Source organism: Melospiza melodia, chromosome Z (genome assembly GCF_035770615.1).
Source record: "Melospiza melodia melodia isolate bMelMel2 chromosome Z, bMelMel2.pri, whole genome shotgun sequence".
NCBI lineage: Eukaryota > Metazoa > Chordata > Aves > Passeriformes > Passerellidae > Melospiza > Melospiza melodia.
In genome coordinates, this window is record NC_086226.1 from 10,913,056 (window position 1) to 10,935,024 (window position 21,969).

Consider the following 21,969-nt stretch of genomic DNA (forward strand, 5'->3'; position numbering starts at 1 on the left):
AAGTCCCCAAAGGAAACCTTACAGATTTAAATTTTATGTATATATGTGTGTATATATATACACACATATAAAGTAAATGTATTTTAATCCTTAATACTGACTTTCTCCCATTCAGTAGCAAATGAATGCTTAGGAAAAGCATATTAAAAAGAACATCTCTCTATTGTCTCCAAATGGTAATGTCCTTGGTAAAAACAGATGTCAGCAAACCAATATAGCTTTGAACCATTAATCTTTATTGAATAAATGTATGTTTTACAAAGTAAGCTTAACAAAATAACATGGTCTCAGGTTTTGAAAACCTATGTGGCACAGACCTGATCCAAGTTGATAAAGAAATTATTAAAACACATCAGACAACAGTTCATTAAAGCTAATATTTTCAGTGGTTGATGCATAAAACTGAAAAAATCACAAGTCATAATCATCAAGTATCAACATGCATTTTTCTTCATAAGATGTGGTTACATACGCTAGGAACGTGTACAAGGACATATAAATTCATGGGGCAGATTTCAATTCATTTGCTCTATTGTTGTTCTACTGATACCTGTATCCAGTATAAAAGAATTTCAAGTAAATATTTTCCTAACTCCATCTTCCTGTTATACATTAATGGCAGGTAATATCTGATTAAAATGTAATGTCTGTAAAAAGGAATTTATATTTCATTCATTTTTGTGTGGAGAGTCAGAACAAGGTACATTCAAACTTCAGTATTGATTTTAGTGCTCATTCAAATGAAAATAGCAAGATAGAATTTCAGGTACCCAAAGTTTGAAAAGTCAGTGGCATGAATGCTGAAGAGTGGCCCAGTGTACTGGGACCAGAACTACTAAGCCAGCTAGCATTTACTTTCACCAGTTTAAATACTGAACTGGCTTAGCTGCTGCTTTGCAATGGTTTTTCCTGAAATTCTGATTCTTGGAAGACTGCTAGGAAAACTGTTTCAACAACTTCACTGTTAAGTAAATATGCAATATTATAAGGTATATCCTTCTGGAGGACCTCCAAACACCACAAAGTTTGTTTATCTCTGTGCTGTTGGTATATCCTGATTTCTCTAGCGTATCTGCCTTTGCTTTGACACCCTGCACTGGCTTACATCAGGTTTTAAAAATTCTAAGGCTAGGGGGAAACATTACAGTTCCCCTGCCTGATCCCCTTCACACTGCAAACTAAATAACCTTAGCTTCAAGCTGCTACTAAGGCAAGAACTACTGACATTCTTCTTCTAACAGAGAGAGACTAAGCATAAATATGTGCTAAAAATCTTTGAAAAATGACACCAGATACATCTTCAGAGGTTTGAGATGGGAATGCAATAAACCTGAATCCTTGACATCTATATTTTCACATTTTTTGCTTTGATTTGAGATCATTCCAATCCAGTACAAACTTCTTCCTTTAGATCTGGTCTCACCTGAGCCGGCTTATAATACATTCAGGCCTGTTTCCATGATGCAAATTTAAATGAACATTTAAGATGAACTGAATAAATGATCCAAAACTTTTGAATCAGTTGTTCAATTCCTGACATATAACTAAAATATATTTAGAGATGAAATTGACTTTATGTAAACCGCTCTTTAAATTCTTTAAACTCACTTTCCTTTGTTTTTCATCACTTTTGGGGAAGACAGCAATAGCAACATTTAATGATTAAATAGGTGCAACTCAGATGAAAATAGATACTCTGTGAATCTGTATCAGCTACCCAATGTATTCAGCTTATCTCTGATACACAGGTAGCAGCACATTGCATCAAAACAAGGCTTCTTGATCCTCCAATGTTGTAAAGTTATTTCACAGTCCAGTGAAATATACAAGTTCCAAAAAAGATGTTTTTTCACATAAACATCTGTTGGGTTGTTTCCTTTTTTTTTTACTTGGTTTCAAAAAGAAGAAACCCAGCAAAGGTGGAGAAGCGTTGATGGTCCCCATGGAGGGCGCCATTTCCCATTCGCAGCCAAACTTCATCTCCTTTGGCAAGTTTTAGGACTGCACTGTTTCCTGAAGTATCTGCTTTCCCTTTGGATTCATAGCTAAGGATGAATATTTTAACAAGTCAGGTTTTTGTTTCTCAATAGTGACCAAACAAACAGCTTTACCAAAAAATCCAAGTACATTATTATCCTGAGCAAAACTTTGTTGAAAGACTTTCCAACATTTTTTCAGCTTTATAAGGAAATTTTGGCAACTTTCTGCATTTGATCTCCTAGTCAAATTTCGCACCGTACCTAAATGCATTATTTCATTCCTTTCTGAAGTTCTGGAATTGAAACTTATTTTTTTTCCAGGGCACAGGAACAAATTTTTTGTTTAAAATGAAATGCTGCTCATTGATGACAACACTACAGATTTCCTGTGATGCTTTTTTCCCCTTGAGTTCATCCCAACTAATTTTCAGAGCTGAGTCCCTGTACTCCCAGCACAGGCAGTGAGCAGACACAGGCAGCTTGCTCCCTACTGAGCCTTTCATTGGAATATGGGTACATTTGATGTGGGCTAGCCTCCTGGCTTTGCCTCCTCTCTTCTACCTCTTGCCTTTTCTGACATCAGTGCTTCAGGGGAAACAGAAATGAAGCACTTTTCCTTTTGCAGAGATCTATTGGGGATGAAGCTGCCTGTGGTGGTGTGCTAATGATAAAAAGGCCAGTAAATGGAAGACCTTTGCTTCTCACTCATCCTTACTTCTGCAGCTTAAACACTTCCCAACTTTAAAGTAAATTCCTCTTCCCTCGTGTTAACATGACTGTAAGTCGTCACTGGACACTTCATTATTTCCTTTCTCTGACAAGCAAAATGAGGATGAAGACATATTTTAGCAGAATGACAGCATGATACCACTGAACTCCAACCCTGACTTGCTGTGCTAAACCCTGAGTTTGAGGAAATGGTGATCAAGGCTGAACTTTAGGTCCAGCATCTGTGGTGTGTATGGTCCAAATATGCATGCTGAGGATTGCAAAAAAATAGGTTTTCTTGTTGGTTATTTTACCCTAGAGAATTTCTTCCAAAAAAATTGAACAATTTTACAGTTCTTGAAAGATGAGCAAGCTGTCACAACCGTACAAATGTTTTTACATTGAGATGTCCTGGCCCTTTACTTACCTGTATAAGCTGAACACTGTATTACCATTATGCATCAAGTACACGTACACTTCCTCCACATCTTCATGTTTCATCATGTTGAAAGTAAAGAAATATACCCCTGAAAAGGTTATAAAAAACAACTTGTTTGCTTCATAGAAAGAAGTAATCATGCTGCACATTTGTGCTTCTTGGTTAGAAACCATAACAGCTGTAGACAAAACTGCCTTCCAGTTGTCAGCAGATATTTTGTTTCTGCTTATAGCATTCCAAAATCTGATTAATTTTAATTCTGCATATGGCAAGTGTTCTTCCTGCATCACAGCTGCATAAGAGGGGGATTGATGCAGCTGAGAAATAACCATGAAGAGCTGTAATGCCTCATTTCCAGCCACACATCTGTTGCAGGCCAGCTCTCAGCTGAATTGGCATGGGGGAGGATGAGGATGAAGAGATTGACAGGAGGCAGGAGGTGGAGGAGGCAACTGTGAAGCTGCTGCTGCTTGCTATAACATTAAGACTGTGGTTCTGTCATCACAGTGGCTGAAGGGCTAAGGAGCCACAGCAAAGCAGACAGTCCTGCTTCCTCCCCAGCTCTGGCCATGCCTCTTCCTCCTGCCTTTGTGTCAGCACTGGTCTCACTGGCTGGCAAGACCACTCTTGGCTTGCTCAGCTTTCAATTAATTTTTCTGGAGAGTAGGTAGCAAGAGCTATGCAGACGGAGTGCAAAGGCAGTTAAATGTGCCTCATTCTTTTTGACCACATGTCTCTCTACAGCTCCAATAATCACATTATTCTGTTTTGCAAATGCTCACCATTCACTGGAGCACCGAATCTCCCGGTCATGACATCAAAAAAATTCCCAACGTTGGTTTCAACGCTACTGAAGATGATTCCACTGTTCTGGTTGCTGAAGTGAGTAGCCATTGAAGCCATAAATGCGACCTGCAAAAATCCAGTTCTTAATCAGGCAGTCGTTCATGAAAAACATGTGTGTAGAGCAACGAGGCAACAGATTTTTTTCCTGTATTTGCAGTCTGTTTATTTTCCTGACAGAGATGTTCTTCTAGGGTTTGCTCCAAGGCCAATAAACTCCAGTTAACAAAACTCCCATTGAATGAAACTGGAAGAAGACTAGGGTTCTCATATTCAATTGGACCATTCATGACTGTAAAGTAAGTGTATGGTCAAGTGTTTGCAGTTCAGAACCTTAATTTCAGATTTTATTTACTTTTAAGTCTTGCTAGAATGATGCAACAGCAATATAGTATTGAAATGGTGTTTCTGACAAAAACGTTTTATATAGTTTTATGTATTCCTCAATGCATTTAAACTGGATATTGCTTTTAACTGCGTGTGTGAAAATGAACAATGGTCAGTAAAATCCATGAAGATTAGTGTTTCTTGCTTAGAGATACATGAAGGACTTTTATTAGAGGTCCTCTGGAAGTGCTGCAGCTGACACTCCATATTCAATGGTTTTTCTGTCTTGTCAGTTGCCCTCAGTTTTGAAAACAGAGGGTGGTGGAGACCAAGAGGTGAAAATAAGAAAATTAAAACTGTGCTTCAACTTCGTGTTTCACTTCTTGTCATAGAAATGTTTCATAGGAATTAGTGCAAAACATCCCACACCAGACAATTTAAATTATCCTCAGGAAGATACCAGGGAATGACCCTGCCAGCTGGCCTGGCTAGGGAAGGGAGTGACCTTTTCTGTAAGTCTATCATTCCCCTGCCCCCATTATGTGAGCAAATGGTGTAGAATCAGAATTGCTGCACTTTGTTGCCAAAAGGTTACATATAGACTTGGCTTTTTATTTCTATCTCAGCTTCTTAAATGACAAGTGTTCAATTGCATCTGTTACTGCCCATCACAAAAATGACATTTTTGTGAGATTCCAGCTATGCTGGTATTTAAAAAATAAAAAAAAAAAACAGCCCAAACTCCTTTTGATTTCAGATCCAAACCAGAACAAAATGAAAACAGACGATCAAATGCAAGTCTGGATCCAACAACGGAAATCGTTAGCCATCTGTTCAGAAATTTAAGGAGCTCCAGATGTGAGCTGAAAGCTTGGGCTGATTTTCCTTACCCCTGCATGGATGCATTTTCTATTACGGCAAATTGTTAATATCAGGCTTCTCAGCCAGGATCGCATCAAAGTCTGTTAAAGGAAAGCAGCTGCAGTGGCAGATTGATGGAATTTATTGCTTTTTGTCTAGATTCCATTTCACAGTCTCTTTGACCCTGAGTAACATTTTGTGGGCTGAACAGAACAGCAGAAAAATATGTCTTTTCTCACTAGGTCTCATTATGAAGTAGCAGGTCAACATGGATACACAAAGTTTTTCAAAATAATCCTGTACTTAAAACAGTTTTGTACTCAAAAGTGTTTCCTCCTATACCACCACTGACTTTAAAATTCTTAAGTATGGTGGTAAGAAATACTGTAAACATTTTTAAACACATTTGATAAAAGGAGTGATGGAATTTTAAGTATTGGAAATAGGTATTACAATATGAGCTTTCCTTGTTCATCTTCTGTCATCACTCATTTTTAATTACAATACTACCATTGTCTTTAGGTAAGGAAAAAAAACTGTGGTAGTTAATTTTAAAATTGTAGAAGGATGTATGTTGAATGTAATTAAAGGTATGTTTATCAGATATTCAGCTATACCATGAGCATATATTATATATATTTCTACATGCATATATTATATGTATATGCACATGTATGAATATGTATATATGTGTATCTGTGTGAGTGTGTATAGAGATTTATATACACATACGTATATATTTATATATACATACACAAACTCTCTGCCATCTGCCAGATTCCTGGGATTTGAAGAGGCTTTAATCCAAGAGCTGTGAAATTGTGCCAATACAAGAGTTGAGCTCAACAAGTCAGGCTTGAACCCATATTTAATTGCTCATCTGGCTTTTGAATTACTCATTCATAGGCAGAACCTACATGGCCCTAAACATATTTAAAATACCTAGACATATAAATATACAGACAACTACTGAGGGGTATCTTTTGAAACTAAAGGACTTTTACTGCACTGAAAAAATTTGAGTAGCTGGATACATGTGCTTCTGAGAGTCTCATAAAGCCCGGCTACCCTGAGAAACATGACTCCTTTACTCTTTCCATATGCTGTGGGAAGTGCAATTATTTATGTGATACAGCTTGGTAGGAAAATGATAGTCCCTGCTATTCTCTTTTAATAACCCAGATACTGGCTTTTTGCCCTCAAAGGGAAGCATATATGTTTCTTCCTGCCTATTTCTCAGCTGGATTCTGACTAAAGCTTTTCTTTTCCAGAAAGATCTGGCAGAGCACTTTTTTTTCAGTAAGGACAAGGGCTGTATATGCCTGTTACAGTATTAATTTACAAGGAGATTTGCTTCTTAAGTATCTTACAGTAATAAGGTGCTGTTTTTTCAGTGAAGAAAACCATAATCTGAGTTTTGCTGCAGCCAATAGGAGCCAGAGATGTTGTACCTGCAGCTCTGGGGGAATCCCAGGGTAACCCTTCTCGCCTTTGGGTCCATGATGGCCACGCTCTCCTCTTGGTCCAATGTCTCCTTTGTCTCCTTTCTCACCTTTGGCTCCTTCCTGGCCAGTTGCTCCGTTATTTCCATTGTTTCCATGATTTCCTGAAGGGAAGCAAAACTTTCTGTTTTATTTAAAGAATTTATCATATTTTAACAGACAAGTGTGACAGGATCCTCTTCCACCAGCTCTTCAGCGCCATAAACCCCAGGCTGAGATGAACCGGATGAGAAACTGCTGCATGGTCAGGTTGATGGTAAAGGTTTTGATGAAGGACATAGATTTTGGGAGTTAACCCTCATGTTGCTCTATAAACTGGTGGTGTCTCAAGTAATTGCTTTGTGGGGGAGATGTGCAGGAAGATCTCAGCAGAGAGAAGGCTCAAGGAAAGCAAAAGCCTCTTTCAGTTGCCACATACCAAGTAGCCTGCAGAAGTAGTTTTGCTTTAGCATAAACACCAATTTCCTGGTAAATTAAGTCAATCATGATAGGATAAGCTAATTTTGAATAAGATTTTGCTATCTTTAAAACATACAATCCACACAAATGATGAATGGCTGTAGCATTAAAGTTGTTAAAATCTGTGCTAAAAAGAGGACAGTGTGTATTTGCAGGGTGCTGGCTAGGGGCCATTTGACTACATAGTCCTAGATTTAAAGAGAGACAAAATTTTTATAATTAATCGCTTTTTGAGATGGCTTACTATGAGTAAATGAGTAAAACAACTCATTGCAAAACGTACTCATGCATCTGCAGTATTACTTGCTTCCTGGTGTTGACTGACTAAATTACTAAGCAAATGTCTATGCAGCTGACAGGATTTTAAAGTTGGCTAAAACCACTGAGCAATTATTATTCCTCCTGCAGCAAAAGCCTGATCTTTCAGCTCAGGGGATTAATTAATGTCATCATTGTTCTAATTCAACCTGAATTGAAATTAGGTTCTTTGCCACTCTGCTTGTTCTTTGATTATTCTCTCTGGTTACAAATTTACAAGAAGAATAGTGTTGTTTGAGATCAAATCTGATGATGAAGTGATCCTTCAGAGTTTTTCTATTAAGAAAAAAAAAAAAAACTTCAAATAAGGAAGCCAAATGCTGAAAGAAATTATGCACATTTTTTTGTTTGAATAGAGGAATCTGCAGCTCTTAAAAATAACAAGATCCTTTATGTGAAGCCAGAACTGCTCTACCAGTTCAGAACAGAAGTCTGCAAGCAACATTTGATTCAATCAGGGGGAAAAGCAACTGCTGCTGTTCCCCTTACAGGCACAGCAACATGAAATCCAGCAAATGAAGGAGACAGAAATCCCAGGGTGCAGGAGGCTGCTGCCAGATGTACATTTGTGGTATCCTGCAGTGACAGAAAGTGGAACTGAGACGGAAGGAAGGGCAAAGCTGGGACCAGGCCATGCCCCAGTGTGTCTACTGCAGCCTTGAAAACGTGGCTCTAGTATAAAATCATATCCTGCTTCTAAGAATCCAACAATTTATTAGTAAGTAATGGATCACTGAATTGCATTTTCATTGTGTTAACAGAAGATGTAAGTTTTTCAAGAAGAGACAAATCTGTCTTTCAGTGACCTGCTAATTTATGTTGTACCTCTGCTTCAGGAATGGTGATTTCCAAATCTCTGAAGGCAGATGATATAACAAACTGACACCAGCATGAAACAAACATTTTCCCTTCTCTAGGCTCTTATATTTCCATATCAATTATCAGATCAAAGTATATACTTTCTTGTGTATGCTGTTCTACTGAAGACATTTTTATGTTAAAAAAGGGGATTTTTTTATTATGAAAGACAAGATGAAAGAAGAAAGTGAAGGAATTTCTGTGGGAGAACAGAAGCATTGTGTTTCTGTAAAATATTAGCTAGCAGTATGCTAGATGAAGAAAAGCCTTGAAAACAGTAACACAGCTGGATATACAAAGGTGATGACAATAATCAGCTCCAGGGAACAAGCTCTTCCAAGTTTATTGGGAGCTTCATGCTGTTTTAAGAGAGACCAGTTTTTCCTAGAGGTGTGATAAGATTACTTTCAGTATGAATTTGTGAAAGCTGAATTTTAATAACAAATAGGTTTTCAATGGAAAATATCTGTCTCCTCTGAAATGATAGAAAAACTTGTTCCTGAATCTGTCCCCAGATACTGATGTTTGGACCACTCTCTGATATTTCATAGAATAGCCTGTAATTTATGGCCTGCAATTAGACTGATAAAAAAAGTGGGTTAAACTTCATCTTTACCTGGCATCCCGGGGGGCCCAGGAGGTCCTGGGGGCCCTTGGTAGAGTCGAACTCCAAAGTCACCTCGGCAGCAGGAGCTGCAATCTGGGTTCTGCGGTCCAGGCTGGGGGGGCTAAGTGCACAAAAATAAGCTTTAAGTAGCTCATTCATGGAGGACATCAATCTTATGCATGTTGGTTACAGGGTCTTCATTATGTATTTCTGTTTATATACTTGGTAAGTTTTCAAAACAGTTCTTATCTGGCATGAAATTCTCACACAGGTGATCCCTGAAGGTGTTATTTTGGAAGATTTAAAGGAATAGCTCTTGAAGCATTCAAAAATCTATAACGAATATTTAAAAATCCCAGCTTATCCTGTTAAATAATGAATGTTTTTAAAATAAATTAATAACATCTAATGAAATTTAGATGAATATTTCAATTAGATTCACATCCTGATCCCACATTTTAACTGACCTTTGATGACAAACCTGCCTATGTACAACCAGTAGTAGGACACAAGGGACTTGATTTGACCTTCAGCAGTGAACTCTATTAAACATAAATAAAATTGTGTTGGACCACACAAAGAAGATACTAAGAAAATCTCTGTGCAGCATATTCTTCTTCATGATCCTAGACCTGTGTATTTACAGGCTACTAAAGTTGGGAGACCCTAAAAAAGTGCCAAGACACAAGACAAAAATTTGAACTTAACACAAGGTGTTAGGGGTTTTTGATCATTTGTAATGGTGAATGTGAACCCATGAAAACCTATATGCTGACCAATACAGCAGCACAAATAAAGTAATCAGTTCATTACTACTGTAGCAATCAGTTTAATAATGGCTTTGTTTGAGTGGTTTTCTTTTCCATAGTGTTTGTACTAATGGAGACTCATTCAATTCTGACTGAGTTTCTTAACTTAGTTATCATAGATTTTCCAGTATGTCAGATAAAGCCAAGATTCAGTGTTTGATTTTATTTCTCTACCTCCTCATTTGTTCCATCTTTGTTTCTTTTCCCTAAAATTCTTTCCTAATATCCTGAGATGCAAACCTTCAGTTCTTAAAATCTGGAGATGGATAGTTACACCAATCCAACTACTACTTTTCTTTAATCACTCTATTATTTGCCTTCCTTCCCTTTCTTTTCCCTAATCTTTATAATTGTCAAATTCCTTGCCCAATGCAGACTTATTGGTTTAGTGTCAGAAAATGATCCCCTGTCAGGATGGGAGCTGTCAAATGAGCCCACAGATGTGCTGTATTCCTGCCCCCAGTGTCATCACTGATGTCATCTGAAACATTCTGCCTGTGTTTTGGATAATACCAAGCAAACCCTTGGAATTCATTGATTTCAGGAGGCTCAGGGACTTATGGATATAGGAAATTCATTTCATGACACCACCAAAATACTGCAGCTCCTCCAAGGGGACAGACACAGCCCTGTCCAGCTGGCACCAGTGATGGTGAAGTTACCATGGGAATAAAGGCTGAGTTGACAGCTAAACAAATATCCTTCCTATTCAAAGAGTTATGGAAAAGTTAAGACTTGCCAATGGGCAGAAGGGCTTCATACTTATGGGGTTTGGTCAAGGCTATGCTTTTTAGATTAATTCTAGACAAGGTCTATACTTAATGAGAAAAATAGGCTCTGCCTCTTGAACTCCCACTTCCTGGAGAACCTGTTTGTGTTTTTCTGGCTGTTTTGTCTCTTCCAGTTGTTAGGCAGGACATAACTGACAATCACCAAATGCACTTTTTATAACATTCCTGGTATGAGAGAAGAAGTGGCTCTGGTTTCAGCCCATTTTCAGTCCTTGAAAGGGAGCCAAGTACAAGAGGACTGGAATTGTGCAAGCATGTTGTACCCCCTAAAAGAATAACTGATTTTTGCATTGAGATTAAAATCTCCATCTTCTTTTAGATAGTGTTTCATATTCACATTAAATGGGAAGGTGAGCTAAATACACACCTCCCAAGAGCAAATAAGTCATATCAGCCTAAAAAAATCCAAAGACTTAGAAGAGATTGTAATTGAGGGAAGACATGAATCCAGCAAACTGGACTGCATGTGAGACTCTGTGCAGATGCAATTTGTCTTTTTCAGACAATGTAGTGAAATCTTGAACAACTTTATTAGAGAAACAGTTATTTTAAAATAAAATAGATACTAGCGATGGTCATAACCAAGTGCTATCAGGCATTACCTCCAAAAAAGCTCTTCAGGTTCTTAGGTGTGAAATAAGGCAAGTCCTGCCAGTCTGGTTGTATGCAACAGTTCCACTGATTTAAAAATAGCTTTTAATGCAAGTCATAAAGTAATTAATTTATTACCTTTACTCTTTCACTAGGAGAAAAAAATTATTCGTGGTCAGCTGCCAAGGATGAGTAATATTTAGGATTTTCTTCTAATCTTTAAAATCAGAGAACTTCATGAAGAGTACATTTAAAGGAAAAACATGTTCCTAAAATAAAGTTACACTCAAATGTGACATAGAGATTAGTTGCAATCTACTTGCCAAAGGCATCCTTTGCAGCCATTTGTGCATAATTTTTGTCAGTGAATCTTTGGCTTTGCTGCCAGAACCTGAATATAATTTAGGAGGTTGTGAAATGCATCTGCCACATTGATATCCTAACACTGATAGAAAACTGGAACAATTTCTGAAGCTATCTGCTGAATTTCCCAAGATTTAGTATGTAGGAGAATAATCTAGGCAACAGATGGTCTATGAAATTCCCTTAAATTAAAGCTGTGAACAAGTCATAATTGGAGACCCAACCTTTGACCCTTTTTGACTTCCTGATTAATTTTATGAATTTCTGTTTTATTGTCAAAGACAAAGCAGAAGATGAGTGATGCACCTCCACCATTCTTGGCTTCTGTTCTGAATGCAAAATATCTGTCTCTGTGGGCACTTAGGCCCTCCATGCCCTTCTCCAAGCAAAGAAACAAACAAAAGTTGCCAAAATTCAGGCTAAAACACTGCTTGGCTAGCGATACTGAAAGATTTTCAAAGAGCAACCTGAAGTGGCAAAATGGTCTGATGTGACTCAGCTTAGTCACTAAGAGCTCTTGTTCTTGAAAAATGCACGTTATATTTTACATGATTTAACAGCAGTGTGGAAGCCAGCCTTGCACTCAGTGCAGCAAAGACAACAAATAGCAATAACATACAATAGATAGTAACAACAAATACTATCATCTCTTTTCCACAGCAGGGAATGAGACCTTTGAAACACTTCATCAAGAGGGTGAAATTCCCCAGCCTAAATTCTCTTTAGCTGGGTAGAGTTATTCCATCTAAAATAACTAAGAAAGCAGGAAATAGGAATTGAATAGTTTCCATATAACTCAAGGGAAAGAGAGAGATTTGACATGAATTAAAACATGTCAGTGCCACCTTTGTTCTTCCTCTGCCTAGAAATTCCTGGAGTCTGGAAGTGGAAAACACACATTGCGTAACCACTGTGTGATTGATTATCCCTGTCGCGCATCTGCTAGTGCTCCATTTCATTTCGGTAAGCCAAAAATTGCATCATTTCCCCACAAAAGATTGCTTCTTGGAGATGGGCTGGCAGGTAAATGGCTGCCATCAGCTGTACTCGGATCACTGGGCTTGATTTTATTGTCACAACGTGTTCCCCAGCAGGCAGCTCCAGACAAGTTGCATTAAACTCTCTGACAAGAGACACATGCAGCCTGAGCACACTTTCTGTGGGGGAAAGTTTGAGCCCTAAAAAGCTGTGGTTTTGCATTAAATCCTGCATTATCTGAAATTGTGTGGTATTAAAGGGGAATCTTCTGTACAAGGTCTGCAGCACACAGAATTCTCCCTGCAGTAAAGGGGTCTGCACACACTGGCTGGCTCTTTGGACTGTACAGCTTATGTTTTACACTGCTTACACTCTGCAAGCACAGTTTAACATGCCTACAGTTAAATATCTGCTCTGCTGACTGCACTGGAGGAACATTTAACTCCTGCCCAAGAAATACAAAATGCAAGGCACTGTGGAGTTTTAATACAGGGAATACAGTGTATTAAACCTATTCCCTTACTTGGATGTGTTTCAGTTCTTCAAGCCCAGGACAGGATGAAAATCAGACCTCTTCTCTGTTTATCATAATAATAACCTTATTATTCAACACTTATCTGCATGTCTTTGATTTTGGCAATTCAAAATATCATATTTTGATCTGAATAAATTTTAAAACCCCAAAGGATAAAAGGTGAAGTGTACAGGACTCAAATATTTGTATCAGATGTAGGAAAAACCACTCATGTTCTTGCTGTTAATAAAACACATTGATCAAAAAAGCTCCTTCATTTGAATGGAATTTTGTTTTGCCTAGTGCTAGAAAAAGCTTAATCTTCTGCCCTTCAGATTTTTTTCTTTCAAATTTGGACTGCAATATTTTGTGTATAATCAAGTTATGCCATTTTTCCTGTGTTATAAATTAATGACTATAGTATGTAAAGTGCCATGAAAGGCATAAAAATATTCTCAGTTTCAAATGCAGATACTGCAGACTATTTACAATTTCATTGCAAGCTTTTTTTCTTTATAAATTCTCAGTTGATTTATATTATTAAATCTACTCATTGCAGTACTATCTGGTTTTTTCAAGCTACTCCTTAGAATAAAATTTTTGAACATTCAGAATTTCCTTATTTTTGTCTCAAGCTCAAGAAATATTCTTTATATACATCATTTTAAGGCAAAATTATTCTCTGCTAATTGAATCTCTCCAAATACCTCTAGAAATGCTGTCTTTTCCTTCACATCTGAATGAGTTAGAAATATCTAATATATTTAATATATTAAATAATTAATACCTTGGGATAATTAAGAGACTGTATTTCAGCATATATGATTTCACAAGCTCACAGTTTCAACAGAACAAAGCACTGCTGCCTGTGTTGAAATCAATGTCCCCAACCACTGCTGGTTCTACCAGCTCATTAAAAGATCCTGTAAAGCAGCCCAGCAGGATACAGACCAATACACAGCCTTAATAAAAACTATTCCATAAATATATCACTAGTAATGCTAGCAAAAAAAAAAAAAAAAATTCTCATTAGCTTTAAAGATATCTTTAAAAGATTAATTCAGAGTACCTGGACTCTATCTGAGGTAGTCAGTTCTACATCATCTACCTCTGGTCTCAGGACATTGTGGTCTGTAGATGTGCTATTAACAACAGTCCACTCTATAAGTTGATGCCGCTGTTTCAATATTTCCCTGCTTCTGGAACCTTTGTGACCAGTCTGGTGGTGACTTTGCAATATTTTGGCCACTGGTTTATAAGATCTTCTGCTCACCTCCATGTATTCATCTTGACACAGGCAAAATGGAAGAAAAAATAAAGCCAGCAGATGCCAACTGATGAAATCCTTCTCTGCCATGTTAATCAAAATAGTTTTTCAGGAGTCCAGCAAATGCCTTGCAGAAGGAGAACTTCTTTGCTGCACCAGACGTTATGTGGTCCTTTCAGCTTTTCCACTAGTAAGCCTGGCACTGAGACCAGTACCAGGTTTTATACGCTTGCATGCAATAAATAAAACTAAAAATGCCAAAGTGACAGGATCCTTCATCCAAAATCAGTCATGCTCCTTTAAACAAACCAGGCATTATTCACCACTTCACCACCACAAGGAAAATTGATTTGTATGCTGGAAATGACCACAGCATTTAATGGACTCCTGTGGTTCCTATTTGGGGGCATTAAAAAATGTAGCACCTTTCCTTTGGCATGTTTTTGTTTAAGTGTGAAAAAATGTGAGGGAAATGGGGAACATGTGGCTAATGGTTTACGCTCCTTGATTAGACATGGAAAGGCTGTGAATTCACACTCTTAAAGTCTTTTGGACACAGTCACCTTTCTTATTTGCCAGGAAATTCACACACACAACTGCGTCAGCCCAGTCTGAAAAACCCTTCCAAAAGCAATTAGGAAACAAAAGCACAAGAGGAGCTTTTGCATATGAACCTGACCCAATGACTGTTTCTGACTATGGTTTTCATTCACTAGAAGAAAAATATTGAATTTCTGTCAGTTGGCCAGCAGTGGAAGGAGACCGGGTAAGTAGCTTTAAAAAACTGGGTTGAATTCAGATTCACAGAGCCCCATTTCTCAGCATTAGTTAAACATGCTTGGCCAAGTAGTATTTTCTCCCTTGAGTTCCTAATGTTTTCCTAAATGTAATTGCCAAACCGAGTTTTATGTTTTCACTGCCAAGTAAATATAAATTTACCGGGGGCTTATTTCAGACTAAAAGAATCAAATTATATGTGTATAATAATAATATCCTTATTTTACTTCTTGAACCACCCACTGGTATTCTCTGGAAAGCCATAACTGCAGGATGCAGTTCGGCACACGCATCCACAAGCACACCCAACCTCCCCAAAAGCAAGCAGCTCCCTGGTCTGTGAGCAAGTCTTCACCAGTACCTGCCTGCAACAGCACTGCTGAGGAAGGCACCATTATTCCCAGGAATGATCCCCAGCCCTGCAAGGTGCTGGCTGCTGAGTGGTGGTAAGAGAGCTGCTGAATGACGGTGAGAAGGGATTCTCTGCTCCATGTCCTGCTTCCTTGTCTGGGAGACAGCAGGACGATGCCACAGGGGAGGCCCTGGCTGCAGAGGAGTGAGGGGGGTGAGCCCTTTGCAGCTGGGGCTGTTGGCCAGTGTCACCAGCACACGGAGTGCCACTGTGGGCACGTACCCTGCCGCTGGCCGGGGCCATTTCCCACTCGGCAGCGCACAGAGAGGGATGTGGGGCTGCAGCACTCCCCCAGGGACAATGCTGGCCCCCACAGACACCAAGGGGCTGGGACAGTCTTCCCTTTTGCTCATTCTCCACCAGCCAAGAGTGGCACAGGAGCAGAAACCTCAGCTCCTGTGGGCTCAGTGCTTGCCCCAAGGGTAAACGTGACCGAGTTGTCCCAGTGACACTCACTCTTCCCTGCCAGGAACAGAGGTGCTTATCCTGATTATCTCAGCCCACAGGCTGGCCAGGCAGAATTGCATCTTCTTGCTTCATGCTTTTGTTGTGTTTATTGCTCCTGTGTTAAAGATTTAATGGCAGGAACCCTTAATTGAAACTTAATTCAATTGCAGTGAATTTCAATCTTGGATTCCCAAGGCAGATATTCAGAATTATTAAATAACACTTCATAGATTAGCTCTTGAGCCTTGCTGCTGCATATAAATATTAATTAACTAAATTGTCTTGCAGAAGACGCTCATTAGCTTATGCTTTATGACTACTGAAAACCCTGATTTTTAAAAAAATGCAAATATTCTGGCTATTTCACCAAGGGAACAGAGGTGGAAGAGAATTTACAGAAGAGTGAAGCAAGATTTCAGAAAACATTGTTGCAGATTCTGCAGAAGCTGCTGCCACCAAAATGGGGTTCACTTTTCAAACAGAGAGGACTTTCTTGGTAGGAAGGGGGTTTGAAAACCCTGGATTTTGCAAAATTTGGGATGAAAAACATTAATTTATCTTGGCACTTAATAATTTGATTCAGCAAGTGCTGGGAGAGCCCTCATGTTTTGGGCTGACATTAGGGCTTTCATAGCTTTCCAAAGTCTGTTCCAGGAGCTTCCTGTGGCAAATGTTTCCAATGTGAGTAATGAACATCCCCAGCACCCATGTCCCAAAAGGAGAAAGAATAAAACCAAAGAGATTCAGGCTTCAAAGCCACCATCTATCATTTCATGCAAAAGCTGAAACAAGTATGTTTCTTGGCAGCTATTAGGAAGAAGAAAGATTCCTTCTCCTCCTTGCTCACTAATAGAGTCCACCTGGTCCCTGCCCATCACTGCTCTTGTGGTTTGATGCTACATACATTTTTTTGGTCCCAATTATAGCAGAGTTTAGACTTTGCTCTTTTATTTCCAATCTTTTTGAACAGAATCCCATCTGCAGGAATATTTGCTGCCCATTATTCTGCTCTGTGCCTTCAGCTAGGAATAGCTGTCCCACAAAATCATTGTCAGAAGGCAGAAATTCTGGACTCAGTAGTAAAAAAAAAAACAATGGAGGATTGATTTAATTCTCCATTCTCGATCTCCAAATGATCAAATACACTCATTCAAACATGTGGCCCAAATCTAAAATAAAAGGACATCAAAATAGAAGAGCTTTGAATTAACTTTCTACGAAAATGAAACACTGAAAATTCTTCACACATAAACAGATCTTCCTGATCTGGAGAAAAGGACTGAATTAAAAGGTTTGGTTTTGCTTTTAGGTGCAAGGCTGGTGTGTGTTGCAGGTGTGCTGACTAAGAAAATAAAATCTGACCCCTTCCCTTCCTCTTTGCTATGCATTTGCACAACTAGCATCACCCTTTGCCAGCTGAACTCACACACGGCTGCCACTGTGCTTGTCCTGTTGGTGTCTGGCAGCAGGATGTGCCTCTCTCTGCTCATCAGCACCCCAAGAGGAAGTGAAGCACATGCGTCTGTCAATGTCAGGTAATGAGATTTCTGCTAAAACACAAAAACTGTTGAGGGAAAGCTGCTTCCCACCTTGTCTGCAGGCAAAAACTGCTCCATGACAAAGGGGACTGGCTCTTATAACCATGTTATTCATAATGACATTGGGTAAATGGGTTATTGGTGAGGTTAGTATGTAAAATTGATGGCTACTGTTTCAAGAGGCAACAAAACAGAAGTTTTACTACCCAAAAAAAATTGTAAAGTATTCTGTGGCCCAGAGAGGCTTTTATCTGTAATCAAACATTAGTGGCTCCTTCGCTTGCAGATAATCCTGTTTGCAGTGATAATTCCTCCATAGCAGACACAGAGATAATCTGCACCTGCAGTTTCACAAGCAGGTCTCCACTGAGACAGTAAAAGAGACAGGCCACAGCTGAAGGGATGAGGAGGGATGAGGGTCAGCCTGTCCTGTGCTACCACAACACACTGACCAACTCCAGATTCCCAGGCCACAAGAGCTCTCCAGGCTCTTTGCTCCCTGGGTACATTCCTCATCCTGCCCTCATAGGGCTGCCCACCCCCTGATCTGGCTGGAATTTCCACCCCTCCTGCAGCTGCACAGGGATGGAATCTTCTCTCTCTGGTGCCAAGGAGCAGCACCCAGCACTGCCCTGCCCTTTGGCTCAGTGCTATAGCAGCCTCAGGCAGAGCCCTCAGACCCCATCCTGGCACCTTTGAAATCTTTTCCCATGTCTGTGCTGACCTCTCCAAACCCACAAATGAAGAGTTTTCACTGAAATCTTCCGCGATCTGCTCCTTTTTCTGTGGCAGTTTTGGTCAGTAACAGGGATGCAGGCAAAACCCACCGCCCTCCTCCCCAGGAGAGGCTCCAGGGTGGGCCACCAAGGGGAGGACAGATTCATGGGGCTTTCCAGGTCTTTGTCACCCACAAAAGGCTTACAGTCACTGCCCATGCATCACCTTCTCCATGGTTAAACATTTTGTCCTCCTGTGACCTGCAGCCACTGAGCTCTGCAGGCAGTGGTGGGGCAGTGAGTGCTTTGTGCAGTTTGGTTGTGGTGCCCAAGCTGTGTGTGGTTTGCAGTCACACCAGCTCCCTGAGGTACACAGCAGAGAAGTGTGCTTTATAGGTGTTTCCCAAACTTACAAAAGGAAGCCATCCCACCAGCTGTGGAGAATGAGGACAAATCCAGCTCCATTACATGGCTTCTGCCCTCACCCAGTGCAGATGACGTTTCAAAAAGATGCGGGTTCTTCCTAACTCTGACTTTTCCATCAGTCAGGAAGTTCTCTTGCCTTGCTTGACATTGAAATTTCCTTTCCAATATGAAATGAGTCCTGGGGCTGAGGTCCTGTGTCTGCAGCACTGTCCAGCACCCCTTGGATTCCCTGGGGCAGTACCCTGACATGCTCCAGCAGCCTGGGATTACCGCAGCTACCCCATCCCTCCATTTTCACAGCCTGAAAACATTTTTCTCACCCCATCCATATACCCAAACTGAGTGACCCTCTAAAAGGGCAGAAGCTCAGGCCTGAGCTCCCAGCTATGGGAGAGCTGCAGTCTGCAGCTCCAGATACTCCAAAACACAGCTCGGCCTCTGCCAGCTCATTGCACAAACCCTTGCTCCAAAATATGTACCAGAGACACATTCACTCCATCAATGCCCTTTTCACTGTCTGTGACAAACTGCCTGGAGCAGACACTTGATGGGATGGCCAGGTGGTTTATCCAAGTCCCTTTCAAACTTGAAGAAATAGATTTCACAGGGGTGGTGGGGCTCATGATGGAACAAATAATGCAGCGTGATAAGCTTTTTCCAGTGTGCAATGCATCAGTTATCCGTCTCTAATTGGAGAGCCAGAGCACAGTGACTTCCAAGAAAGCAGGGTGGGGAGAGAACAGACACGGTGCCAAGAGAATGGCCGTGGTCAACATTTTTGTCAGGGATAGATATCCTAGTTTGGATTAAACAAGATCTAACCCTAGTCTTTGGCTTCCTCTTAGTTCACCTTTTTTTTCCCCTCAAGTTTCAAAATGTTTAAATTTATTACTTGAAATATGCTCTTCTCTGCAATTCCATTGCCCTGGCCAGGACCAAAGCTGTACACAGCTAAAATACCACAGAAACAATTGCTCATAATTTTAACCACCCAACAAGCAGTAATGGACGTCTTGTGAGAGCCCCTGTTCTGACTGCACCCTCAACTCAACCTCTGCACATGCAGGAGGGGTGCTGAGTTCAGGTGAGCTGTGCTGGTTTTGGGTGGGAAGCTGAGAAGCAGTTTCAGGTCTGCAGATTTTATTTTATGCCCTGCACAATGAAAGGCACAAAGACAAAAGGTTGTCAGTGTGCTCTCAGAATAAACTGTAAAATATTTGTCTGGGGACTGTAAGCAGAATTCCAGAGTTTGCATGACCCAGTGTCACACAAATAATTCCTAACAGAGTTTCTCAGATTCCAAAGGTCTATGAAAAACAATACGTCTTCAAGAAAGCAGACTATCAAGTGAAAAACAGAGTTTATATTAATGGTCAAACTCTCCCAGCTTTCCCTCTCCTGCTTGGGCCCAGGAGGAAAATGAACTGTGGCAGATCCATAATCCATTAACATGGTAAGATCTTGTTACTGGGATAGTTGTTGACTGTTGTGGTTATATCTGATTATTCAAGTCTTTGTTTTATTAATATATTGGGACATGGGGCTGTCAGGAAAGTGGCAGCACTCTGGGTTTGGATTTCAGCTTCCTGGTGAGCTCTGCTGAGATCATTAGGCAAAAGGTCCAAGCCCTTGCTTAGTGTGAACACACTATGTCCAGGTTGCAGTCAAAATAATAAAAACCTGTATCACCATGCCTGGGTCGTGAAAGGGATAAAAGAAATCAGACTGTGGTAGGAGGAGGCATGTCCATCACCACCTACCAACAATACAGACCCCAAATGGCCAGCTTGAGAGAGGATCTAAGAAACCAGCCTTAGGAAGGTTGGGAAAAAGTTTGGGAAATAAAGCCAGCAGCTCAATGTGCTGCTAAGGCCTAGCTTTTTGTTCTGTTTATTCTCCTTGTAAAAGGTTTGTGATAAATACCCTGTCCACAACCATCTGTTTACGCTAGAAGAGGGAGAAAATGGGTAGACTGGACAGAATTGAGAGGACATCTGGCACATTCACTTTCATTCACTGCTTGCCTGCTTGAACTAAAAATATTTTTTAAAATTTATGCTGTAATAAGAACTGGGAAAGAGCCACATGGACTGAAGACAAGTAAAACTGTCTTAGAGGGCTGGCAGCCCTTGCTGGGTTAAAGCCGAGCCAACTAGCATCATTTATAACAGAGAAGAATGAGCTTCCTACAAGGAAAAGCTAAGCTTGTCTCCCTAATTTGGGTTCTAAATATTCTTCATAGGGTGAAGAAAATAAAAAGGTATTTTGAAAAAGATGTTATATATGTTATATCACCCTGGTGGGGGGTTTATATTACACTTTTATACAATGGTTTTATACATTAGAGGAATCCCTTATTCATCCATAGGAGAGGATAGATACAATGGTTCAGACACTTGCAGACCATTTCTAGACCTGTTACCAACCACATCCAGCCTTTGGTCTCGAGACTGTCAGCAATGACTCTGGCTGAGGGGACAGCTCCTGCAAGACTTTCTGGAGTTCCTCCAGCTTTTTTCTGCCACATTTGTTACCAAATGTTCATGCCCTTATGACAGCCCCTGGACTGATTTGGAGGGAATGAGATGGCAATAAAAGCAAGCTCGACCTAAAGGGTTTGGCTGGATTGTTCCCTAGCAGTGCCACAGGCACAGCTACTTCTGCTGCTGCTTCAAGGGTCTGCGTCATCTGGAGTTTTCCCTTTGTCAAAGACACAAGAGCAGTCTGCCACATCCTTGCTGCCAGTTAAGGATTGTGAGAAACCTATTTACGGCTGTGTGTCAAGGGAATGATGTTTTACCCTGCCAGATCCACCAGGACAGCCTCTTTGGGACAGAGGGGTGGTGGGAAGAGGTGCTGCACAGAGCCAGGGGGCCTCTGAGAGCAGTGATGCCATTTCAGCACTGGTCAGGTGATGGAGAGAGTGTCCCTCAGTCCTGGAGAAGATCCTTCTCCTGCTCCCAGGCACTGCTGATGCCTTGGAGTGGCTACCTAGGACAGAATATAGGCAGGATTAAGAGAATAAAAGTCGGTGTTTATTAAAGGCCTTCAGCAGATGCACCTTGGTCAAAAGCCTCCAAGAGGGGCTACATCAAGGTGGAGGATGATCATGAGTGTTTCAGACAATTATAAGTTTGGTCTATTTGCATATTAGGGATTAATCCTTCCAATTACAGCTTCAGGTAATGAAGTCATACACCCCCAATTTTCCTCTCCCCCCAATTCACTTCTGTTTGTACCTTCTGGGGCCTGGGGCAGTAGGGTGTCCTTGAGCTACCAGCCTGGAGAGGAATTGTTTTGTCTGAGTAACACAGGAGAACAGTGGCTGACAGGCTATGGAGCTTTAGAGCTATACCCTAAAGCAGTACAGGGTTTGAGAACTATGAAAGCCAAAATCCCAAGGCATCACAGTGAGGCAGTGTCTCCAGCCCATGGTGCC

At 40.4% G+C, this 21,969-nt stretch overlaps 1 protein-coding gene across 2 annotated transcripts; it reads right to left on the reverse strand.

The window, feature by feature from the left end:
- Positions 1–215: 215 nt before the first annotated feature.
- On the reverse strand, positions 216–14,418 carry C1QTNF3 (C1q and TNF related 3). Of its 2 annotated transcripts, none has more exons than XM_063179835.1 (6): positions 14,221–14,418; positions 8,911–9,022; positions 6,609–6,763; positions 3,909–4,038; positions 3,115–3,214; positions 216–2,045 (listed from the first exon to the last, which is right to left on the reverse strand). In XM_063179835.1, exons 1-6 carry the CDS (start codon positions 14,302–14,304, stop codon positions 1,886–1,888), a joined length of 741 nt encoding a protein of 246 aa, XP_063035905.1. In that variant the 5' UTR covers positions 14,305–14,418; the 3' UTR covers positions 216–1,885. The 2 variants fall into 2 exon arrangements, with proteins under 2 accessions (XP_063035905.1, XP_063035904.1); XM_063179834.1 differs by having other exon boundaries at positions 14,017–14,393.
- Between the last annotated feature and the right edge of the window lie 7,551 nt (positions 14,419–21,969).

Coding starts and splice junctions, on each gene's coding strand:
- C1QTNF3 (XM_063179834.1), bottom strand. CDS start 14,304: ATGGCAGAGAAGGATTTCATCAGTTGGCATCTGCTGGCTTTATTTTTT. Junction 4,039..6,608: donor GGATTCCCCCAGAGCTGCAG/GTACAACATCTC, acceptor GGATTTTTGCAG/GTCGCATTTATGGCTTCAAT. Junction 2,046..3,114: donor ACAGTGTTCAGCTTATACAG/GTAAGTAAAGGG, acceptor ATTCATCCTTAG/CTATGAATCCAAAGGGAAAG.